This window comes from Electrona antarctica (assembly GCF_951216825.1).
Source record: "Electrona antarctica genome assembly, chromosome: 6".
Classification (NCBI taxonomy): domain Eukaryota; kingdom Metazoa; phylum Chordata; class Actinopteri; order Myctophiformes; family Myctophidae; genus Electrona; species Electrona antarctica.
In genome coordinates this window covers 11,218,647-11,238,251 of record NC_136811.1, presented here as the reverse complement: position 1 = coordinate 11,238,251, position 19,605 = coordinate 11,218,647, and the positions used below count along the sequence as shown (strand labels likewise).

Genomic DNA, 19,605 nt, shown 5'->3' with positions numbered 1-19,605 from the left:
TTTCTCTTCATTTCCAAAACCCCCCACAGGTTCAATCCACCACCAGGTCATTTGGAGCAGAGATTGGTACGTGCTTTTCACTCGACATGTAAACAGTTTAATCAGTGCACATTCACCAGTTCACTGTATAGATAGGGGTTTTCTTTATAACTTGAAATATCAGGTGGTAAATTCAACACAGCAGTGGAAATTTAAGTTGTGATGATGAGGTAACGACAAAAGAATGCAGGGCATATAGAGAACTTTAAACCAAGGTACTGACTGGGTAGAAGCTGACTCAAGGTCATTTTGAGGGAGGTGGCACAAGGTTGTATTGAGTGAATAAGGACATAAAACACATTCACCGGGCTGAAAATGGCTGTGGAATTATTTCTGCGTTGGAGGGTGAAAACAAAATGGACTCTCAAGATTTCTCAAAAACGCTTGTTTTTTAGATTTAGATTTTTATTTTTTTTCACAAACATGAACACGCCCAGTAAGGATGAAGCGTTCTCTATTTACAGGTAAACTTAAAAACACTTTATTTGTAAAGAGAGAGGGAGTCGGAGACGAGTTCAATTGCATAGCAATTTAATTCATGTCCAATAAGGACTCTTTCCCTGGCACAGGGAGAGGCCCTGTGTGGTCATTCTCAATCAGTGTTTTTAAATCGACCAAGACAATATCAATATAACTATTGATAATCGCTCACTATCTCTAATAGTGACCATATTCAACAGGCATTGTAGGGCCTCAAATGAAGCCATTTTCCTACATGTCTGCTTAACCCCCCCCCCCCCCCCCCCCACACACCCACCCACCTCCCCCCCATTTCTGCACCACCGAATTACAGTAAGTACAACTTGGCCAATTTTTAACAGAACAAGATTTAATCCAAATGTATTTTGTTTTGTAAAGTCAAAGGCTTCCAGGCTTGTGTCGGGGTAGGAGCGTGGTACAGAGAAATCACCTTGATGAAAACGGAAAGGGTAGGGGAGGGGGGGGGGGGGGGGGGTATGAAAAAGGAAAAAAAGGAAAAACTTAAAACATGAGAAACATGCATGGGTTAGGCTTTCCTAATGCCCAATTCATGCTCCACCGCACGACGGTGTTACATGGCGAAGACAGCCCATCTACAAGCTCTCAACGCGTCGATGATGTCGACGCGCTGCGAGCTCGTACACGGGCTGTTTTCGACTTGCACTGCCCTCGCACGACAACGCATAAATCAGGCTTAATGCCACATACTGAGTGTGCACAAAGACAGGCACAAACGCAAGATCTCCAATGACACCCGTAGACCCTCCCCCACTCGGGCCACGCCAACAGGGGTTCTGACCACGGCTGGGGCGGCGGTGACGTGAGGGAGGGGCAATGGGGCTTCACGTGAGACGCAGCCTATTACGGACACCGGTCTCCGTTATAGGAGAGGGGCTTCTACTACACATCACAATCTCTAGCCACAGTATGGAGTTCAGTCTCGGAATGTCAACAGCAGCACGTTCTCCCTCTCTGTCTTTCCGCCATCAGTCCCCTCCTCTTGTGTCCGTCACTGGAGGTCTCTGTCTTCGAGGTACCTATACTCAAAGGTGAAGCCCTCCTTCTTCCGCTGGCCCCATTTCTCATAGTCAAAGTAAATGTAAGTGCCCTGGAATGGAGGCAGAGAAGTGAGAGGAACAGTCGGATCAGTATTTCATAAAAAAAGGTGCAACAGACGACTTTCAGTCACTACATTGCACACAATACATTGCAAAAGGCTTGTCGTTTCCTTGATTTGTTGCCTACAAGAATAACACATGGGATAATAGCGGCTGTTCACTTACAGAGATTAAACAAAACAGTAATTCTAGACCTGGATGTATACCATTATTATTATGTTGGTGAAAAACATTAGTTTTATTCCACCCCTTTTTAAAAGTTAATCAGCTAAAAAGCATATATTAGAAACATTTACAATTTAAACCCACAATTTCTAAATTAACAGATTACTAAAATATTCAACAATACTGTGTGCAGGTATCTACTTACATGTTCATACCGTGAACATGTATGTGAGCATTTGCTTGTGTGCAGTCTTAATATACAAAGCAGCATGTGCTTGTGTGCATGGTATGTGTTTAACATTGTGGTAGGTGTGTGAGGGTGCTATGTGACCGCCTCTTGTGTGTGTGGGGAGACTGGTAACAGGCCTAGAAATTTCACATTCCTAGACATTCTTTATGGTTGGACGTAGCGCGTGGAAGGAACACGTTATTCCAACCAGTTCCTTTCCCCTCCATCAGGCGCCCTGGCTGGCCAGGGGGAGGCAGTTTAGAGATCATGATTACTGCATGTTTTTTGTGAGGGTACCTACCCTAGGGGACACGGGGAGAACATGCAAACTCCACACATTCCTAGACATTCTTGATCATCTCTCTGTAGTCTGTATTTTCTTGTCACTTTGAAACAGATTGTATCTACAGCATGCTCGATCATATCATATCTGTATAAATAACAGCAATAGCTCTTTCACCTGTTCAAACTCATCAGTGATAGTCTTGGGTTCCTCGTGTCTCTGGAACCACATCATGTACTTGGTGTGGAACCTCCATGATTGTTTCTTCAGCGCCTTGGCTGACAGATACTGAGCCTTGGTGCCCTGGGAGAGGGAAGCCACATGAACAATATGAATATATTTAATATTTAATAGCATAAAAGCATATAGGGTTACGCCCTATATCATTTGGCAAACGTGGTCCCCCAGGGGGCCCACTCCTTTTCCCCCCCACACCAACCAAATCTCTTCATGTGAAAATATTAATAGCCCATCTACAAGCTCACGTGTCATTTGTGAGCTTCTAGATCCCACACTATTATGACGTGCACAGAATAGGGAAAAGTTCAAAATAGTTCAAAATGGTTATGGTAAAATGAAACATGAAGGCTCTGGACCAGAGTTATGAAGAGTGTACTCTGCCACACTGAACAATGCTTAATGACTTACGGTCATTATGATGACAGATTCTGTTGTCACTGTACCCGACAACACACGAGACCAGTGCAGTTTTTGGGTTCCGTGTTCTATATGGAACCTGTGTCCAGATCAGTTCCGATTCAAATACCTGGGGACCAAAGTCTAAAGGCCTATTCATAGTCTGGATTTTCGATGGTGAGGTGACCACCACTTCGGTGGTGAGGTGACCACCGCTTCGGTGGTGAGGTGACCACCGCTTCGGTGGTGAGGTGACCACCGGAGCTGTAATAACGTGGAGCGGTGGTGAGTAAAAACAGAGAGAAGGGCTGGGGAGAGCGGTGGTTTGCTCTTCACCGCGGCTCAGTGACGTCATGTTGTAGTTGCAGTGGTCACCTCACCACTATGAATAACGCTTAACTTATCATAAGTGTGATACCCGCTTGGATCTGAGGAGACTTCTGCTCAGCATTGATCAGGAGAAAAAAGGTTCTGTGTGACTAGGTTCAAGGGAGTTGGGAGAGTGGATCAAACTACACCTCTATGGGATCAAAGGTACGCAATCAGTCATTTCTTCTTCACAAAGGTAAAATCATGCCATTTATTTCCATTATCTCTTATTGTAGGGAGGTATGGGAGCTTGTAGATCTTCTGTTTTAAAACATTTAGCCAATTTTGAAATTTAGGGCAAAACCACAACAGAGGCCATGATGATATTATACTGTAATTATATTACACGTGAGCTCATTAGATCTGCTATTTTCTTTAGTATAAAGAAGTATAATGGAAAATGGTGGTATAATGAAAATTGATATAGTGCTTTTATCCAAAGTGCTTTACATAGAGATTTTGCATTACATTCACCCATTCACACACACCGATGGCAGTGGAAACCATGCAAGGCACCAACCTGCACATCTGGAGCAATTAGGGGGTTCAGAGTCTTGCTCAAGGACACTTTGACAGTGATGTAAATAGGTTTTCAATGTAACGAGTCCCGGGATGCAGGGATGATCTTTTAGATGAGTCCCAGGGACATTTTATGAGTCCCACTTCAACGACTTTAGGAGTCATATTTTGCCATTTTTACACATTTAACCATTTCATTTTATAGGGTTATATTCATGTAGAAAACAGAAGAAGAAATGATTATTTTTATAACTAAAGCTAGCAAAATAAACTAGAATAAAAAACAGTACAGTAGTAGTGCATCCTGTGGATACAGAGGTTGGGATTGAAATGGGTACCTCCAAACATCAATCTTTCATCAAATTTAGAGGCCCTCATCTATGGAATTCCCTAGATGCTTCACTTAAATCCTCATTATCCTTGTCAATATTCAAAAAACATCTAAAGAAATATCTTATTTCTTCCTCTCTGTAGATTACATGATTTACTTTGATGTGTTATATTTTCTTTTGTGTGTTTGTTGTTTGTATTGTTTATTTCCCTTTTTTGTGCAGTCTGTGTTTTTTATTTCTTTATTGCACATCTGCCCCCCTTCGCCAAACTTGTAGACTTTTGTATTGTTCTTAATTGAACTTTAAATCAATGCCCTCATACAGGAAAGGATTCCAAATAAGCCAGCTGGCTTCTTCCTTTCCTTGCATTGTATTTTTGTTGTTTGATATGTATTGTCTATTTTTTGTACTATATGCTAAATAAATAAACCTAAACCTAAACCCATCAGCCACTCTACCCCTGGCCACTGCCGCCCAGGGTTATACAGGGCTTAACCACTTAAACCCTATACACTTTGTTGACCGATGTCCCGCAGGGGTCTATATACTTGGTCCCCTATTTGTTTCCCTCACACCAAATCTCTTTGACGAAGATCTTCAAGCGCGCTGTTGCGATGCGTTGTGACTTGTGAGCTTGAAGATCAGCTGTTTCTTTTGGCCCTAATGTTATCGTGACATGGCCAGAATTGGTTGAATTGGCCAGAATTGGCCGTGTGGTTGTTCCATACCTCCAGGTAGTAGAAGATGAAGAATAGCGTTTCTGTCGACAGTCTCTGGTAGAACTCTATAGAGTCTGAATGGTGAGGGGGCATCTGGTGGTGGAAGGGCAGGGTGGGACAGGGGTTCCTCATCAGGTACTGCCTGGAAAACCACAACATTTTGGGGAAGAAAACAATAACAATCAATACGTTTCCACGCGAACATGCGTTTAGCTTCACTGCAGTACAGTGTGGAAAACAACCCAATCAATTGCAAACAACACAAGACACAAGAATGTAATGAAGCTTCATCTACATATTTAAATATTCATAAAACATTTACGTACTATGGCAAAAATACAATGCATATAGACTTGCCGTAGGCTGTAAAACTAAGACTTAAATGACCATTTATTTTCATTGTCTCTGCCAGGCCTGACAATATCTTCCTCTATTTTTCCCCACAATACATTGTGAGCTTGTAGACCGGCACTTTTTGTGGGGCATTAAGGGCATCGTATAAAATTATAAAGTGTAAAGTATAGAATCTCACAAAGAGCATGCATGAAAACAAAACCAGCTATGATGATTTTTGAGGGGCGCTAGCCTTTCAGCTTTTTTGTCCTGAACTCTTGTCACATTTTCCATTGACATAATTATGTATCTGAACAAATCAGCTCATTAAATGCCATTGACAATGAATGGAAAATTTACGTCATATGTAGACGAGCAAATTGGCTATTTTGGCCAGAATGAGATGTATGATGTTAACAGCGCCCCTCAATTCAACGGGTGAGATTTTTTTTACCTGATCCTCTCGGAATCCGAGGGGTGAGGCATGTGTGTCCACGCTGACTCCTGCATGGCCTGCTGGTAAAGCTGGTCTTTCGAGAGAGGTGTGGGGCCCAGTGGACACACTCCCAGCGAGGGGGGGATGCTGACCTCTGACAGGGACGGCTGGGGGGCGGCAGGGGTCCCGGGGGCTGCAGACGAACTAGAGAAGATGTCTACAGGAAGAAAAGGTGCACGTTTGTCAGGAAGGATGGAAGGGGTGGAAAATAAAAATCGATTGTTAAGATTAATCGCGATGCCAACATGGACGATTATTAATCGATTCACAAATGTAAAAATCGATTCTTTTATTATTTAAAAAAGTATTATTTGATATTTTTTTTACAAAAAAGGACTTGTTTATCTTCCTGTGAGTTTTCTGTTTTCTGTTGTCCAATATAACCTTCCAGTTGACAGGAACGATGCAACTTGGGAACCTAATGATATATGTTGTCATATAACCTGTTTTAACTGTCAGCCGGTGTCCCACATGGAGATCTGTGTATGTGCCTGTGTGTGTAAACTGCAAAATGAAAAGTGTACTTGGCAATCATTTCGGCCCACTGGCAGAGCCTGATTGCTGGAGCCTCAATTGGCTGAGGCAGAGGCTGGAAATTGCACAGGTGAAAGGAGTTGGCCTCATTAGGCCCACCGGCAGAGCCTGGCCCAGGTGAAAGGAGTTGGCCTCATTAGGCCCACTGGCAGAGCCTGACCAGAGCCTTTTGTGGTGGTTCTGGAGAACCGTGGGTCCGACCGACTCGATACCTGGCACTGCACTCACTGTGGGGGTGTGGAACGCGTGTGTCGAATGTGAAGTCGGTGGGTCAAACGGTTCTCGAGTTACGTGCATTACAACCGTACACACACGCGTACGCACGCACGCAGAGACGTGGCACATTATATAGTAGATACAAGATGAAGATAATGGAAGTAAATGAAAGCACGTTGTTTAATAGTCACACTGTGACTGTAATCAAATCATCTGTAATCAAATCATAATTGAATTGTAGCCCTTTGAATCGGAATTGAATCGTCGGGCACAACAATTTCTGCCCCTAGTCAGGATGTCATGTCATTTTGATCTGGACATCGTTTGTGACCTTGACCTTCGCCGTTTCGGCACAAAAGTTAATGTGTGTGATTAGGCCGGGCAAGGACCTTGCCCGAATTTGACTGACAGTCATCAAAATGACACCATTGATCTGCCAGAAAGAAATATAAATCCTGTGTGTGCAAACTGTGCATATACCGTTATTGGTACAGAATTGGGCTCTGTAAGATAGTTTGTTGTAGGCCCTACAACAATATACCTTTCTACAAATTATATTATGATGAAAAAGCGAATTATGCAAGTGCAGGCCACCCCGCTGTCTCTCCATATTCCGGCAAGACCAACATCATCATAATCCTATGATCATATGTCATCATCATATGTTATGGGACATAAGTGTTTTTCTATGGTTGTTTTTCATATTTAACCTTTTTCCAAATGTTCTTACAGATGTTGATCCTGCAGATTGGATATTTTATTTGTCATACAATGAATTATATATGTGGCCAATTCTCCCCCAACAGTGCTGACATCAACTCTGAGGTCATGTTTCTCAGTTTCACTACGCATGCAATACTTATGCTTAGCATGGCAGATCGACGCCCTCTGTACACAATGTGCACCGTGTGTGTGTGTTCACTGGTCCGTGTGTCTGCTAGTAGGACTGGAAGACAACACAACTAGAAGCTTGCACGCCGCTAACGCCACGCGTCCATGTTGTCGTTTCTCCGTAATATGACACAGACAAAGCATATATTTTGAACAAAGGCGGCAGACGGTGATGTGTCTTTGGCCACTGACCCGTGCTTTTTTTCGCGCTCACCACAAATCGCTCCATCGCATCACGGAAAGGGAAACGGCAAAAGGAAACCCTGAGGCGAAATGGACATAGTGGCCGAATTTGGTATTGCAGCGCTGGGCCAAACTCATGAACGCGCTGGTCCATTGACTATCATTGCGCACGTTCATGATGACACGTGAACGCTGTTTCAGTGCAATGATAGTCAACGGCCAGCGCTTTCTAGAGTTTGGCCCAATCAATCCCAGAATGCACTCTGTTCCTACCCGGAAGGAGGAGTGAAATCGCCTCATGCGAGGATGGGAGGAGAAATCCGGTGCCGTCTCTATTCATATATACTCTAAGGGTAAAGTCAGTGACATATCACGGGCCACAATGCACAGGTGAAAACGGCACTTCCGTATTACGTGGCGGGTCTATGACTTGGTCACCCGAACTGTGCACGGAGTGTTGTACACCGTGTGTTATCAGTGTGTGGTGGTGATGCTACTGACCTCTGTCTGGTAGGTGTAGGTTTGAGATCTCTCCGTCCAGACGAGATCCTAGCGCTGCTCTCTCAGCCATGGCCTTGAGAGAACTGAGAGGCTCCGGAGCCTGGAGGTTGGAGCGCGGAGAATTAATACAGGAAGGATTCAGGAAGGATAGAAAGAGTATGGTAGAGTTGTAGTTGAACATGAGGATATGAGCATAAATGAGAAACATGTCTGTTCGTCTGTCTATGTGTGTGCGTGTGTGTGTGTGGGGGGGGGAGCAAACGGTAAAAACAATTAAATACATTCTACCCAACTATTGACCCCGTTAAAAGCGGGAAAGCACCTGTGTCATTTCAGATTATAGCGTTGTCTATTTAAAAATTGCAGATATACAAGCCCAAAGCGCATCACAAGCGCATCTGCTATTTTTGAAAGGTTTTTTAAAAATACTGAAAGTTTGTCCCTGGCACAACACATTTTCAGATGGGGGGGGGTCCGCAGCAAAAGCTTTATTTGAGGGTTCAGTAAAACTGATTTACTGGTACTGATTTACAAAAGTAAATTGTAGTAATTTGAGTGCATACATATTATAACTGTATGGATTTGTCTTAGCTCAATAGTTGACACTAACAATAACACTGGGATGCATTCCCACGGGACCTCTCTTGCAAAAAAAAAGAAAATGTATTTACTTTTGAGGTTGGATGAAAGCTTCCCTCAATTATCCTTAATGGAAGCACCAAGCAATGTTTCATGCCAATGAAATCGTTCATATACTTTACGTAAAAATGAAAGCAATTTTATTTGACATAGTGCAGGTCGACCTGAAAGTTCAGACCTGGTCTAGGTGACCAGATGGGCCTAACTTGCCACGAATGAAGGCTCAAAACGCGACACAACGCCGCAATTATTTTACTTTTATTTGACGTATGACAACGTACTGTATACAAGGCTTAAGTGGTTCATGTGAAACTACTAAACCAATATTAAAAGCCACAGATAGATTGATGCTGCTCACCTTTAGGCCCTCAGAGGGCTGCGTATAGGAGTGGGGCCCGTTGAGCAGGCTCCCTCCTCCGGGTGTGCTGTCAGAAAACGAGGGGGACGGAGAGCTCGGGGGCAGGGTGATGGAGCTGATCAGACTGGGACCGTTGTCCATCCTGCCAATGAGGCCCGAGAGGCGCGAGAGAAAGGCAGAGTTAACGTTTTGTCATGTGGTCGTGGACTTGTAGCCCAATTTCAGTGTGCTCTCCAGCACCGCCTCACGACGACCGGGTGGATTAACCCATTTTGGGCGGGAATCCCTTTTGGTGTTCTAAGCATTATGTTATGCTTTAGATATTGAAAAATAGCAGATCTACGAGCTCTTGTAGCAGACTTGTAGGTCTTCTATTTTTGAAAAATCGAAAAAACGTTTTTAACTCAAATCTTTGCTTCTGGGGTGGGGTCTCTGGAACAACATATTTTGAGATGGAGGTCCGCGGCCAAATACAGATAATTCTGGGGGTCCTTGACATGAAAAAGGTTGAGTACCACTGACATAGAAACATAGATTTTTCATAAAACTTTTAGGATTTAGAAGATTTTTTAAGAATTGTTCTCAGGTCAAGTCCTATTCAAACACACTACTGTCCTATCTGAGGAAAAATAAGAGTGTGATTTCAAGTTCAATAAGGATGAAATGAAACATCCCTTTTAAGCCATCTGACCGAGCTCTTGCTGTACCACACCATGTAATCCACATTGCATGCATAATATGAAAATAACTTTTTTTAAACACATTTCTCCCGATTTAGTCAGTATAACTGCCCAAGTGCACAGTCCTTGTTAATGTCAACCCATACTGTTGATCTTTGGGATCACTGTCGTCTCCTCCGGTACACACATGTATTCCCCAGTTGTTTCTTTTCCAAATCACTAAATTAATGTACAGGTAGTAGATAGAATAATCGCAAGTAAAATAATAGTTATAGCCCTACATCCATGTCTGCCTAGCTTGTCTTATGAATTGGACCACTCACGGCTGACTGGCTGAGGAGGTGAGCGATGAGGGCTGGCTGCTCTGCGATTGGCTAGGTGTGCTTAGCGCTGACTCTGTAGAACTCTCTGCCACTACGGCACTGTAACCTGAAAGGAGGAGAGGGGAGAAGGTCACAGAGACAGAGACACAGGAGACCATGGTAATAATCATCTCAAGCCATACGACACATGGACAATGGCTGCTGGGCCAATAAGGCTAACACAATATAGAGGTAAAGCCTGCACTCCACATTCTATTCGTGTATCTCTGTAGTAGGACAACGTTTCGATCCGCAATTGATTGATCTTCTTCGTGTCTGACCTGAAGAAGATCCATTGTGGATCGAAATGTTGTCACTTTTTTTTTTTTAAGTTGCTCTTTTACTATACAGCTGGAATGATTAATAATGCCACATGAATGCCACTGAATAACATTTTATAATGACCCAACAGACTAATCCCTGTTTGAACATGAAACACAATAGTATTAAGTACACAATAATAGTGGGTTAATACTTAAAAGGACAACTTCTTAACCTGAATCCTGTTGTTCTCCACATTAAAAGGTGCTGTGATATTATTCATTAAAAGAAAAAGCTATATATTTTTATAGTAATCCTTGCTATACAGAGAGTTCATCTCCAGCTCTTAAAATTAAAAAAATAAACATAAAATACATAATTTATGTAGGTCACCAATTTCATCCAATAAGGAGGAGAGAGAACCTCTTTATCAGCTTCACATTTACAGTGTTTTCCTATTCCAATTTTGTCTGTTAAATTTTTCACTTCCATGTATATCCTAAACTGAAGATGAATTGTCTGTTTACTAAAGAGCTGGAGACTGAACAATATCACTTACATCACCTTTAAAAACTCAGGTTCTTGTGTACATGCAATACTTTACTGGTTAATACAATGCAACAAGGTCACCACTGTAAAACATTTTCGTACTTGTCATGCAGGGAACATAAACAAAACCAAAAGGACAAGTAAGTGGACCTACTTGTGCTTCCATTTTGTTTCAGTCCACTTGGCGGTCTAGCTGGAGCAACATTTACTCCGCCGCCTACACCTCCATTCCCTCCCATCATGCCTACGACCCCCACGGGGGCGACACTGACGGGGCTGGGGGGCACCTGAGGTGTTCCAGTGGCCACGTTTTGCCCAGGGACCAGACCCAGGATCCCTCCAGTCAAAGAGCTGTGGGCAGGGCTCGAACCCAGCAAACCCAAGCCCGTGCCAGCGCCATTGGTGGTGACTCCACTGGAGCCAGAGGTGGGGATGGAGGAGACACCGCTCTCTACGGAGACGCTCGACTGGCCGATGCCGCTCAGACCCAAGCCGCCCGATGCCGCCGCCTGGGCGTAAGGGGCGGGGGTGGAGCCGGCAATCAGCCCCGCCATGGTGTTCAGGGACGTGGGCATGCCGCCCAGACCTAAGCTGGTTAGCTGGTTGGCAGTGCTGCTCCCCGTCATGCAGACTTTGCTCAGACCCGAGAGTCCGAGCCCAAGCCCGAGCCCGAGTCCGAGGCTGGAGGCCGGGGACGGCCCGGGCAGAGGCTGGGCTTGGGAGATGGGCGCCACCGAACTGGGCGTGCTGGGGGTGGGGAGAGACGGGGCGGTGGAGGCTGGTAGTAAGAGGGGGTGGCTGGGCGGGCTGGGGGTGTTTGAGGGAGCAGAGGGTTTTGTTTGTGGTGGCTGCTGCTGTTGCTGCTGTTGTTGTTGTTGTTGCTGGCTTGGTGACTGGGCTTGTTGCTGTTGCTGCTGCTGTGGTTGCAGTTGTGGAGGCTGATGCTGGTGTTGCATCACCGCGCTGCTGAAGCTTCCTATAAGACTGTTGCTGGTGGGAACGATCGGGATGCCCCCGACGATGCTCGCCATGGACACCAGCGAGGACGACGAAGAGGAGCCCGAGGTGGTGGAGGAAGATAAGGAAGAAAGTAAGGAAGGGGTGCCGTTCTTCACGGGCGACTGCAAAATGACAGGACAGCAACACACACAAAAAAGGCTTTCTTAAGAGAATCGAACTGATGGCAACTGGAATACAGAATATAGCCTACGTGGAACAGAGTTACATATCAATACGCTATGGAGGCCCATGGAGGGGGGAGATGGTACAACTACATCAGCAGTACATCGCCATCCAACTATGGACAAACAGAGCAAAAGTGTGGCTTAATTTCTGTTGATGCATGAGAGAACAATGAAGAGAACATAAACATTGGCTCACTGTTGGTTCCAAAGTAGAGCCCGACCAATGCCAGATGTTTGGGTCTGATGTTGCTCCCGGTTTTGGATAGTCCTAGTGTTTTGACCAATATTGTGTTTAAAAAACAAAAAAAGAATATTTAAATGAATTAGAAATGTTTCATTTGATAAAAGTTTCGATTTTGAGAACATTTAACTTATAAACATAAACATAAACAAATAAACATAAACACACAAATGAAAATTAACACATAGACATAGATTACAAAATAATAGTTATATAATAAAATGTCCACCTATAATGACCAAAACAGGAAAACCAGGTTGAAACATCGCAATACATCGGCTGCATAATTGCCGATACCTATATTATTACCAATGTCATCAAAGAAGTTTAATAAGGACCGATATATCAGCCAATCCGATATATATCGGTTGGGCTCTACTCCAAATGACCAAAGATGAAGAGCTAATTGTTCATCTACGGACAGTAACGAGTACAGCCTCTTACCTGACCAACTTCACCGTCTGTCCACCGGGCCCTTTTCTTCTCGTCCTCCGAGTTCTCCTACAGGAGAAAAGGAGACAGGTTGGCATGACCATTGGCCATCCACTTTTCAAATGTGTCATCAAATTAGCGCACATGGACTAACTGGGCAGTTAAGTGAACACAAATTGTTTTGCTAAGCCTATAATTCAATATTTGCTGACATTGCTGTGGTAGGAGACCTTTGGTAAACCATTAAAAAATATATATATAAACTCCAAAACAACTCACAGTCTAATCACTGAGAGAGGCCTGATGATGCTAACCTGACTCCGCCAGATGGGGCAGCAGAGAGTACACTGGGTTCCCCCTCCTGCTCCCATCTGGGAACTCAGCAGCAGCTTCTAGCAGCTTCTAGCAGCAGCTTCTAGCTGCTGCTGATTGGCCAGGCCGTTTTGTGGCCGGGCATCAAGTCTGCCTGAGAGTTCCCAGATGGGAGCAGGAGGGGGGAACCCAGTGTACTCTCTGCTGCCCCATCTGGCGGAGTCAGGTTATGATGATGCAGGTTCAAAGACAATGTTTTAAATATAGTATTGCCCTTGTTAAGATTGGTTTTATTTCCCATTAACTTCAATGGGCTCTATTCACACGCCATTTTGGGAAGAACCTGGGCCCCTTCACTACTTCCTTCACAGGTGTTACCGATTATACTAATTAAGGCTCTGTTCCATTCTGGTCAAACAGAGTCAGGGTGCTGCTATTGTGCATGTTGGCTCACTGGAAACACTGCTACACCAGTGGGTCTGAAAGTGTCCTTTAGTCTAGTGGGATCCAAATGGCCCCGTACGGGTGTGTTAACTTTGAGAGTGTACACATTTGTACACTCTCAGAGTTATGGGGGTCCTTGAAATTAAAAGGTTTGAGAACCGAACCACTGTACACAAAATGGAACAGAGCCTTAACCAGTAACACCTGTGAAGGAAGTAGGAAGAGTTATTCTGTGTGCATAGAGCCCATTAGTCAAATATTGGATTATTGGCTCCGGAATGCGACAAAAACAAAAGAATCTCCGTGTTTTGAAGGCTCCACGGGGTGAGTATTCCTTTAAAGCCTGAATCCTGGTGTTCTATTTTGAAGAGGACGCAAATATCCCAACATAAAAGCTTCCGAGCTCTGGAGAGAAACAGAACGCATTGATCAGCATTATGTCTGATATTTTGTGTGTCTTCCTCACAATAGAAAGACAGGATTCGGGTCAACCCATTAACTGAGGCTGCGTAACAAGGTCCAGAACTCACGGCAGTGCATGTGGCTGGGGATGGGGGGATAGGCGAGGAGGAGGTGGTGGAGGTGGGAGTGCTGCTGGAGTGGAGGAACAATTCATCCTCCTGACCCGACGGAGACGTTGCGACTAGCGCTGCAGCTTGGCAGAGAGAGAGAGATAGTGTTAAGATTTCCGACAGTGTTCAAGTGGTTCAATATAAAACATCAATATCAATATCCTCACTAAGGCTTTATAATTAATACATTTTGGCTGAGATTTTTGTTCTCCACTTCTATGCACGGCCTGTTAAATGCCACAAAGTAGGACTGCATGAATAAAAATTAATAATTGATTGTTTATTGCATTTGTTTGCCGTTGAATGTTTATCAATCACTGACATGACTGAAACACTTGAATTCATTAAGCCTTTTAAAAGAGATTGTTACCCATATTCCTGATTAATCATCTTGAATGTATACTAAAGTAATGACATTATCCATGATAATGCAGCCCTTAAACAATCAAAGCAATTACCCAAACAACTCCATAAAGCTTCACACAACAAACCATCACTATTCCGGTCGTGCTTTAAACTGCCAAAGCGTGTATTTTACATCCAATTCAAAGTCTCAAAATTAATCCCAGCATATTAAGATTTTTTCCAAGCACCGGGACTGTTCTACATACGTATGTCTTCCAGGTCCAGGTCGTCATACAGGAACTCGTTCTCCTCGAAGTCGGGGTCCTGCGACGAGTCGATGTAATACTCCACGTCGTCCTTGATCTTCTGGACCGAGTCCACCTGGACCGAGTCGTTGTCCAGCATTCGCAGGATGGTCTCCAACATGCGGATGTGGAACCGGTGCCTTTCGACCAACCTCTTGAGTTCTTCAATGCGATCCTGCTTCTACGTTGCACGCAAGGGGAGTCAAGACAACATGCGCAGAGCTCAATATTTCATGCGAGGTTGTTTCGAGGCAGCAGCATTACCTAAATGTAGAAGAATCATTTGCACTTTGTGAATCAGGACGAGTCAGAGCAATACTCACCTCCTTGTCGCCCTTCTTCTTTCGCGTCTGCACCGAGAGAGACTCCACCTCGCTCTCGAACTGGTCTACCTGCATGTTTAGAGTGTCTATTGTATTCTAGATGGGGAAGAAAGAAAGGTTGTAAGAATGAACGGACCATCTTCGTGGGGAACAGAACCAGGGATTGGCGGTTGTTCTGTTGTGAGTTACACAGTTTCCAAATTTGACCCATTTAGGGATGTCCATTATATGGGCCTCCCGATATTATCGGCAGATGATAGCATAAACAAACATATGCAATATCTGAAAATCCGTATCGTTTTTTATGCATGCTATTTTACAGACTAAACAAATCTACAGCAGAAGAATCAACTCATTTGATTTGAACTAATCTGTTGCGCATCTGTGAGGTCTGAACTAGATTGATATATTGATAGCTATTTTGATTGATATAGTTTACTTTTGGTGGGGAAAAAAGCCTGCATATATCGGTATCTGTTGATATCAGAATCGGAAATTAAGAGTTGGACAACATCATAAAATTGGATATTGGCAAAAAAGCCGATATCAAACATCCCTAGACCCATTGGATATTCAGAGCACCAAATGATAGTTGTATGATATATTCAGAACATTGCATTCTTCAAGTGTTCACAGAGTGAACTATGGCCATTAAGACCAAGGAGACCGACCATGCAGCAGAGCGTATGTGTTTACAATGGCAGCCAAATACTTAGGCTAATTAGGTCTGTCGGACAGCCAGCTAGCTGCCACTCAACATTGTGAGAGTAATTCTTCCTCAGGTCACAACCTGCCACAGCCTTTTGAATGTGTAAACAGCATAAAAAGGTTTATTAGCATATATCTATCTGTGACTAATTTATCACTGTCATGTCCCCTCGCCTTGCCTTCAGAACCAGCACATTAACTCCTCCATTTTTTGTTGTTGTGCTTTCAAACAGAGCCCTTGTGTCAGTGTCAGATTAGATTTAGAAGTCTACTAAAAAAAACCAAGACAGTCTGGATGCTGTGTGGCGCACCGTGGGGGGTGATCAGGAAGACTCATGGCATCATTGAGAGAGCTGAAATGATTTATGATTGCAGCCTTTTGTAAGGCTAATCATTCATTCCCAAGTTTTCCATTATCAGATTAACGCTTCTGTCCTTTATGTGCACATGAGGGCAGGGAATGACAAAAGGATTACTGAATCCTATCGTTCTATAGAGGGTATGCACGTGACATCATCATCATAACCAGAAGTTATGCGGGAACGCCTACCGAGTGGCAATAAACTACTTTCTGGCCTTGACAGCCCATACATCCAAACAGAAAAGTCCTACCTGATTGCATTAAACGACATTAAAAACACTTGCAACTCACTTTATACGTTCTATTGTGAGGTGGACTTGTGAGGTGGACAGGTTCAAAGTAGATGACGTTGCCCTTTAAGCACAGCCCCTCCTATGCACAGCTTTGCGTGTTTGTGTGTATGAGCACGGAATGTGATGATTTGATTGGCTGATGTATGTGTATGATAAGAGCGTGTGTGATTTTTAAATATACAATAGGTGTAGCTGAATAGTGCACATCTTACTGTTAGCCACTGTCCCGTCTCCTCCTTTTCCCTCTGAGCTGGATCAACCTTCTGAGCGAGCCCCAAACCTTCTTTCGAGTACGCCTTTGTTTTTGTTTCTCGCTCCACCACCTTGAACCGCTCCATTTGCTGAGGCGAGACAGTCACAAATGGTTACATTAGAGATGGAAGACAATAGGTTTCGTCACATGAGTCGAATAACAGAAACAACCATGAACGAGAGTTGGAGAAAAGTACCGTCTCGATGAGTTTGCGGTTCTCCACTAGCTGCCGTTTGTCTTTGATCTCGTTCGAGGCTACCCATGTCTTTATCTGATCTCTCAATCGCTACGTAGAGGGGATGAAAACATTAGAACTTGCTAAATGCCAGAAAGGGGAAGAGATGACCCTCTGAAATAAATTGAGTGTTGCACTGATTTATCTTACTTGTAGTTTTTTAATCTCTTTTTTGAGGTCAGCCTCATATTTTTCCTTCTGGTTAGCATTCGCTGCATTGTGAAGCTGGAAAACATGTAAACAAATTGCAACGTGTCAGACAGTCTTCAGAAGAAGAAAAAAAAGGTTTTGAAATGGGGCGTACTCACCTTTTGCCATATATCTTCAAACTGTTCTACTCCTTCAGCTACCTTTTTCAAACATCTGTCGATTTCACCTGGAAATGAAAGTTGGTTACAATTTATAAACGCAATCACATGCATTTTTAATCATTGCAAAGTTAAATCTCTAATAAGCCGTTACTAAAACAAGACCACTAAGTATCCTGATTCTGAATGAGATGAGACTAAAGAAACTAAACTCTTATTATTCAACCAAAGGGTCCAGTACCTGGGATACACACTATACCAAAGTAGCCGCAATTTGCAACACTAGATTTTTTTTAATAATGGGATGAATCTAGAGTTGCAATACCCTCTATTGACAGACCATTGATCCAAATTGAATTTACGATCTGCTTGTATTAAACTATGTTAAACTCACCAACATTGCAGCTGTAGGGCAAGCTTGTCCTCCTGCAAAGCATTTGTCTCATAAAAATCCACTGTAGGCATGTTATGAGCTACTTTCTGTTCAAGAAATTCTGTGCAGGTGATTCTTTTCGAAGTGTTTGAGTTTGGAAGCGCTCGTCAAAGTCACTGAACGGCCCTGCGTACAACCTGTTTCAAATTTGCACGTAATGCAGGAGGCAGCAGCACGACCCGTTAATAAAAACGAGTCCTTCCAAACTCCAACACTTCGAAAATATCACGGCACGGATACAGAAAGTAGCTCATAACATGTCTACGGTGGATTTTTATGGGAAAAATGCTTTGCAGGAGGATAATTCAAGCTTGCCCTACATCTGCCATGTTGGCGAGTTTAATGTAGTTTAATACAAGCAGATCGGAAATTCAATTTGGATGAATGGTCTGTCAATGGAGGGTATTGCAACTCTAGATTCATCCTATTATTAAAAAAAATCTAGTGGTGCAAATTGCAAAGTAAAGATGAGATGCAGGTTGCAACACTACATCCTGTAGTCTCTCCCTTTTAGAGAGACAACAGATTATTATACCAAAACGTTCTGTACCAGAGTACCCCCTCTCTCTCTCTCTCTCTCTCTCTCACACACACACACACACACACACACACCCCTCATTGTGACAGTTAAGTCTAGACTCTTACCTTGTAGTTTTCTCTTGTCAGCCATGGCTTTGACTACGACAATGTCCACATTCCGTCTGTCACACAGAGCTAGGGGACAGATGTACAGATGTAACTGTGAACAGTGCAAGGGGAGAGACAACCACCAACACCCTCAACTCCGGACCCTTTGAGTTCATGATCTGAGGCTGAGCTGTCTTTTTGCTCTTTGTTAAGTCTTTCAGTCAGAGTCCAAGAGAGTCAAGTCCAAATCAAGAGTCAGAGCAAGTCACAACAAGTCCCAAGCCCTGGATCAAGACGGCCATCGGTCAGATAATATATGACAATAAATGACAGGAGTTATCAAGGCTAAACAAGTCCTGATTTCAGACAGCGGCAGCGATGCGAGTGCGGCTCGAGTCCAAGTCTCCAGCTCTGGATGGAACTGACGTTAACATTAGCTCACTTGCAGAGATATGTACACAAAAACACAGTGGTTAGCCGTTACCTCCACGGACATGTAAATGGGAAGCTGAAAACACCGACGCGACCTTTGTGTAGCGACGCATTTCAGACATGTTTCCATTTAATTCAGTTTCACATTAAACGCGTTAGCGAGGAGCTCACTGACATGCTCGTCGGCTATCTCTAGCTAGCCAGCTATCGTTACTGGGCTATAATGATGCTAACCAGCTTAGCTCGACAGCTAGTAGTTTGCTCAATAATATCACATTTATAGCTCGTGCTGGTGGACACATTTCATATTCGTGCATTAATATATCAGGGCGCATTGCTGCCGTGTTATGGTGGTGGTTGCGTTGTGCAGGTTCATATATAAATATCAGAATCTTTGCCACTCGCTAACCTACTAGCTAATGTGGCTAACAGGCTAGCCACTGCATAAAATACTAGATAGCAGCTTAGCTAGCCAGTTAGCCACATTTAGGAAAAAAGGGAAACTGGGTCAACCCGAGCGTCTAGATTCACGCTTATTTTCGACATTTACCTAGGGTCTGGGCTTTCGTTTGTCCTTTTGAATTATAGGCAATGCTAATTCCCCCAAAAGTCTTCTTTACTTGCAAATTGTGTTTTCTTTTCGACAATCTCGTTGTACTCTAGCTAAAGATGGACGGTAGCTAAATCCCACCTCCAACTTTGGGTCCCGCCCTAACTCCCGTCCGTGGGATGCGATTGGACGGACGGCCGTGAAACATCAGGTGGAACGAAGCACGACGATTGGTTTAGCAGCCTGGCAGATTATGATTGACAGCACCCCCCCCCCCCCCAAACATATCAGAATTCACAATGTACACATTCTGTTGGAGCAGTTTCCTTCTTCATCCAGTTGGCATCATCAATAC

The 19,605-nt window shown here is 43.7% G+C and overlaps 2 protein-coding genes across 6 annotated transcripts in view; one reads left to right on the top strand and one right to left on the bottom strand.

Moving 5' to 3' along the window:
- Positions 1 to 10,881, top strand: part of mboat7 (membrane bound O-acyltransferase domain containing 7) — a 184,530-nt gene extending 173,649 nt beyond the window's left edge. Inside the window, exon 10 of the transcript XR_013790265.1 lies at positions 10,854 to 10,881. The gene's annotated coding sequence lies outside the window, so the exon portion shown is untranslated. The remainder of the gene's footprint in view (positions 1 to 10,853) is intronic.
- On the bottom strand, positions 424 to 19,472 carry cnot3a (CCR4-NOT transcription complex, subunit 3a). Of its 5 annotated transcripts, none has more exons than XM_079504486.1 (19): positions 19,392 to 19,472; positions 18,287 to 18,355; positions 17,209 to 17,276; positions 17,051 to 17,125; positions 16,862 to 16,951; positions 16,625 to 16,753; positions 15,051 to 15,146; positions 14,689 to 14,908; positions 14,036 to 14,160; positions 12,762 to 12,818; positions 12,273 to 12,344; positions 11,047 to 12,013; positions 10,044 to 10,149; positions 9,041 to 9,182; positions 8,044 to 8,143; positions 5,677 to 5,875; positions 4,899 to 5,031; positions 2,492 to 2,617; positions 424 to 1,627 (listed from the first exon to the last, which is right to left on the bottom strand). In XM_079504486.1, exons 1-19 carry the CDS (start codon positions 19,456 to 19,458, stop codon positions 1,529 to 1,531), a joined length of 2,940 nt encoding a protein of 979 aa, XP_079360612.1. In that variant the 5' UTR covers positions 19,459 to 19,472; the 3' UTR covers positions 424 to 1,528. The 5 variants fall into 5 exon arrangements, with proteins under 5 accessions (XP_079360612.1, XP_079360615.1, XP_079360614.1 ...); XM_079504489.1 differs by having other exon boundaries at positions 11,047 to 11,929; XM_079504488.1 differs by having other exon boundaries at positions 14,036 to 14,154.
- Positions 19,473 to 19,605: the final 133 nt, after the last annotated feature.

Excerpts from the sequence above, each read along its gene's own strand:
- cnot3a (XM_079504486.1), bottom strand. The coding sequence starts at position 19,458 with ATGTTTCACGGCCGTCCGTCCAATCGCATCCCACGGACGGGAGTTAGG. Across the intron at positions 16,952-17,050 it reads AAGAGATTAAAAAACTACAA|CGATTGAGAGATCAGATAAA; the intron begins GTAAGATAAATC and ends CCCTCTACGTAG. Across the intron at positions 14,909-15,050 it reads AGAAGAAGGGCGACAAGGAG|AAGCAGGATCGCATTGAAGA; the intron begins GTGAGTATTGCT and ends CGTGCAACGTAG.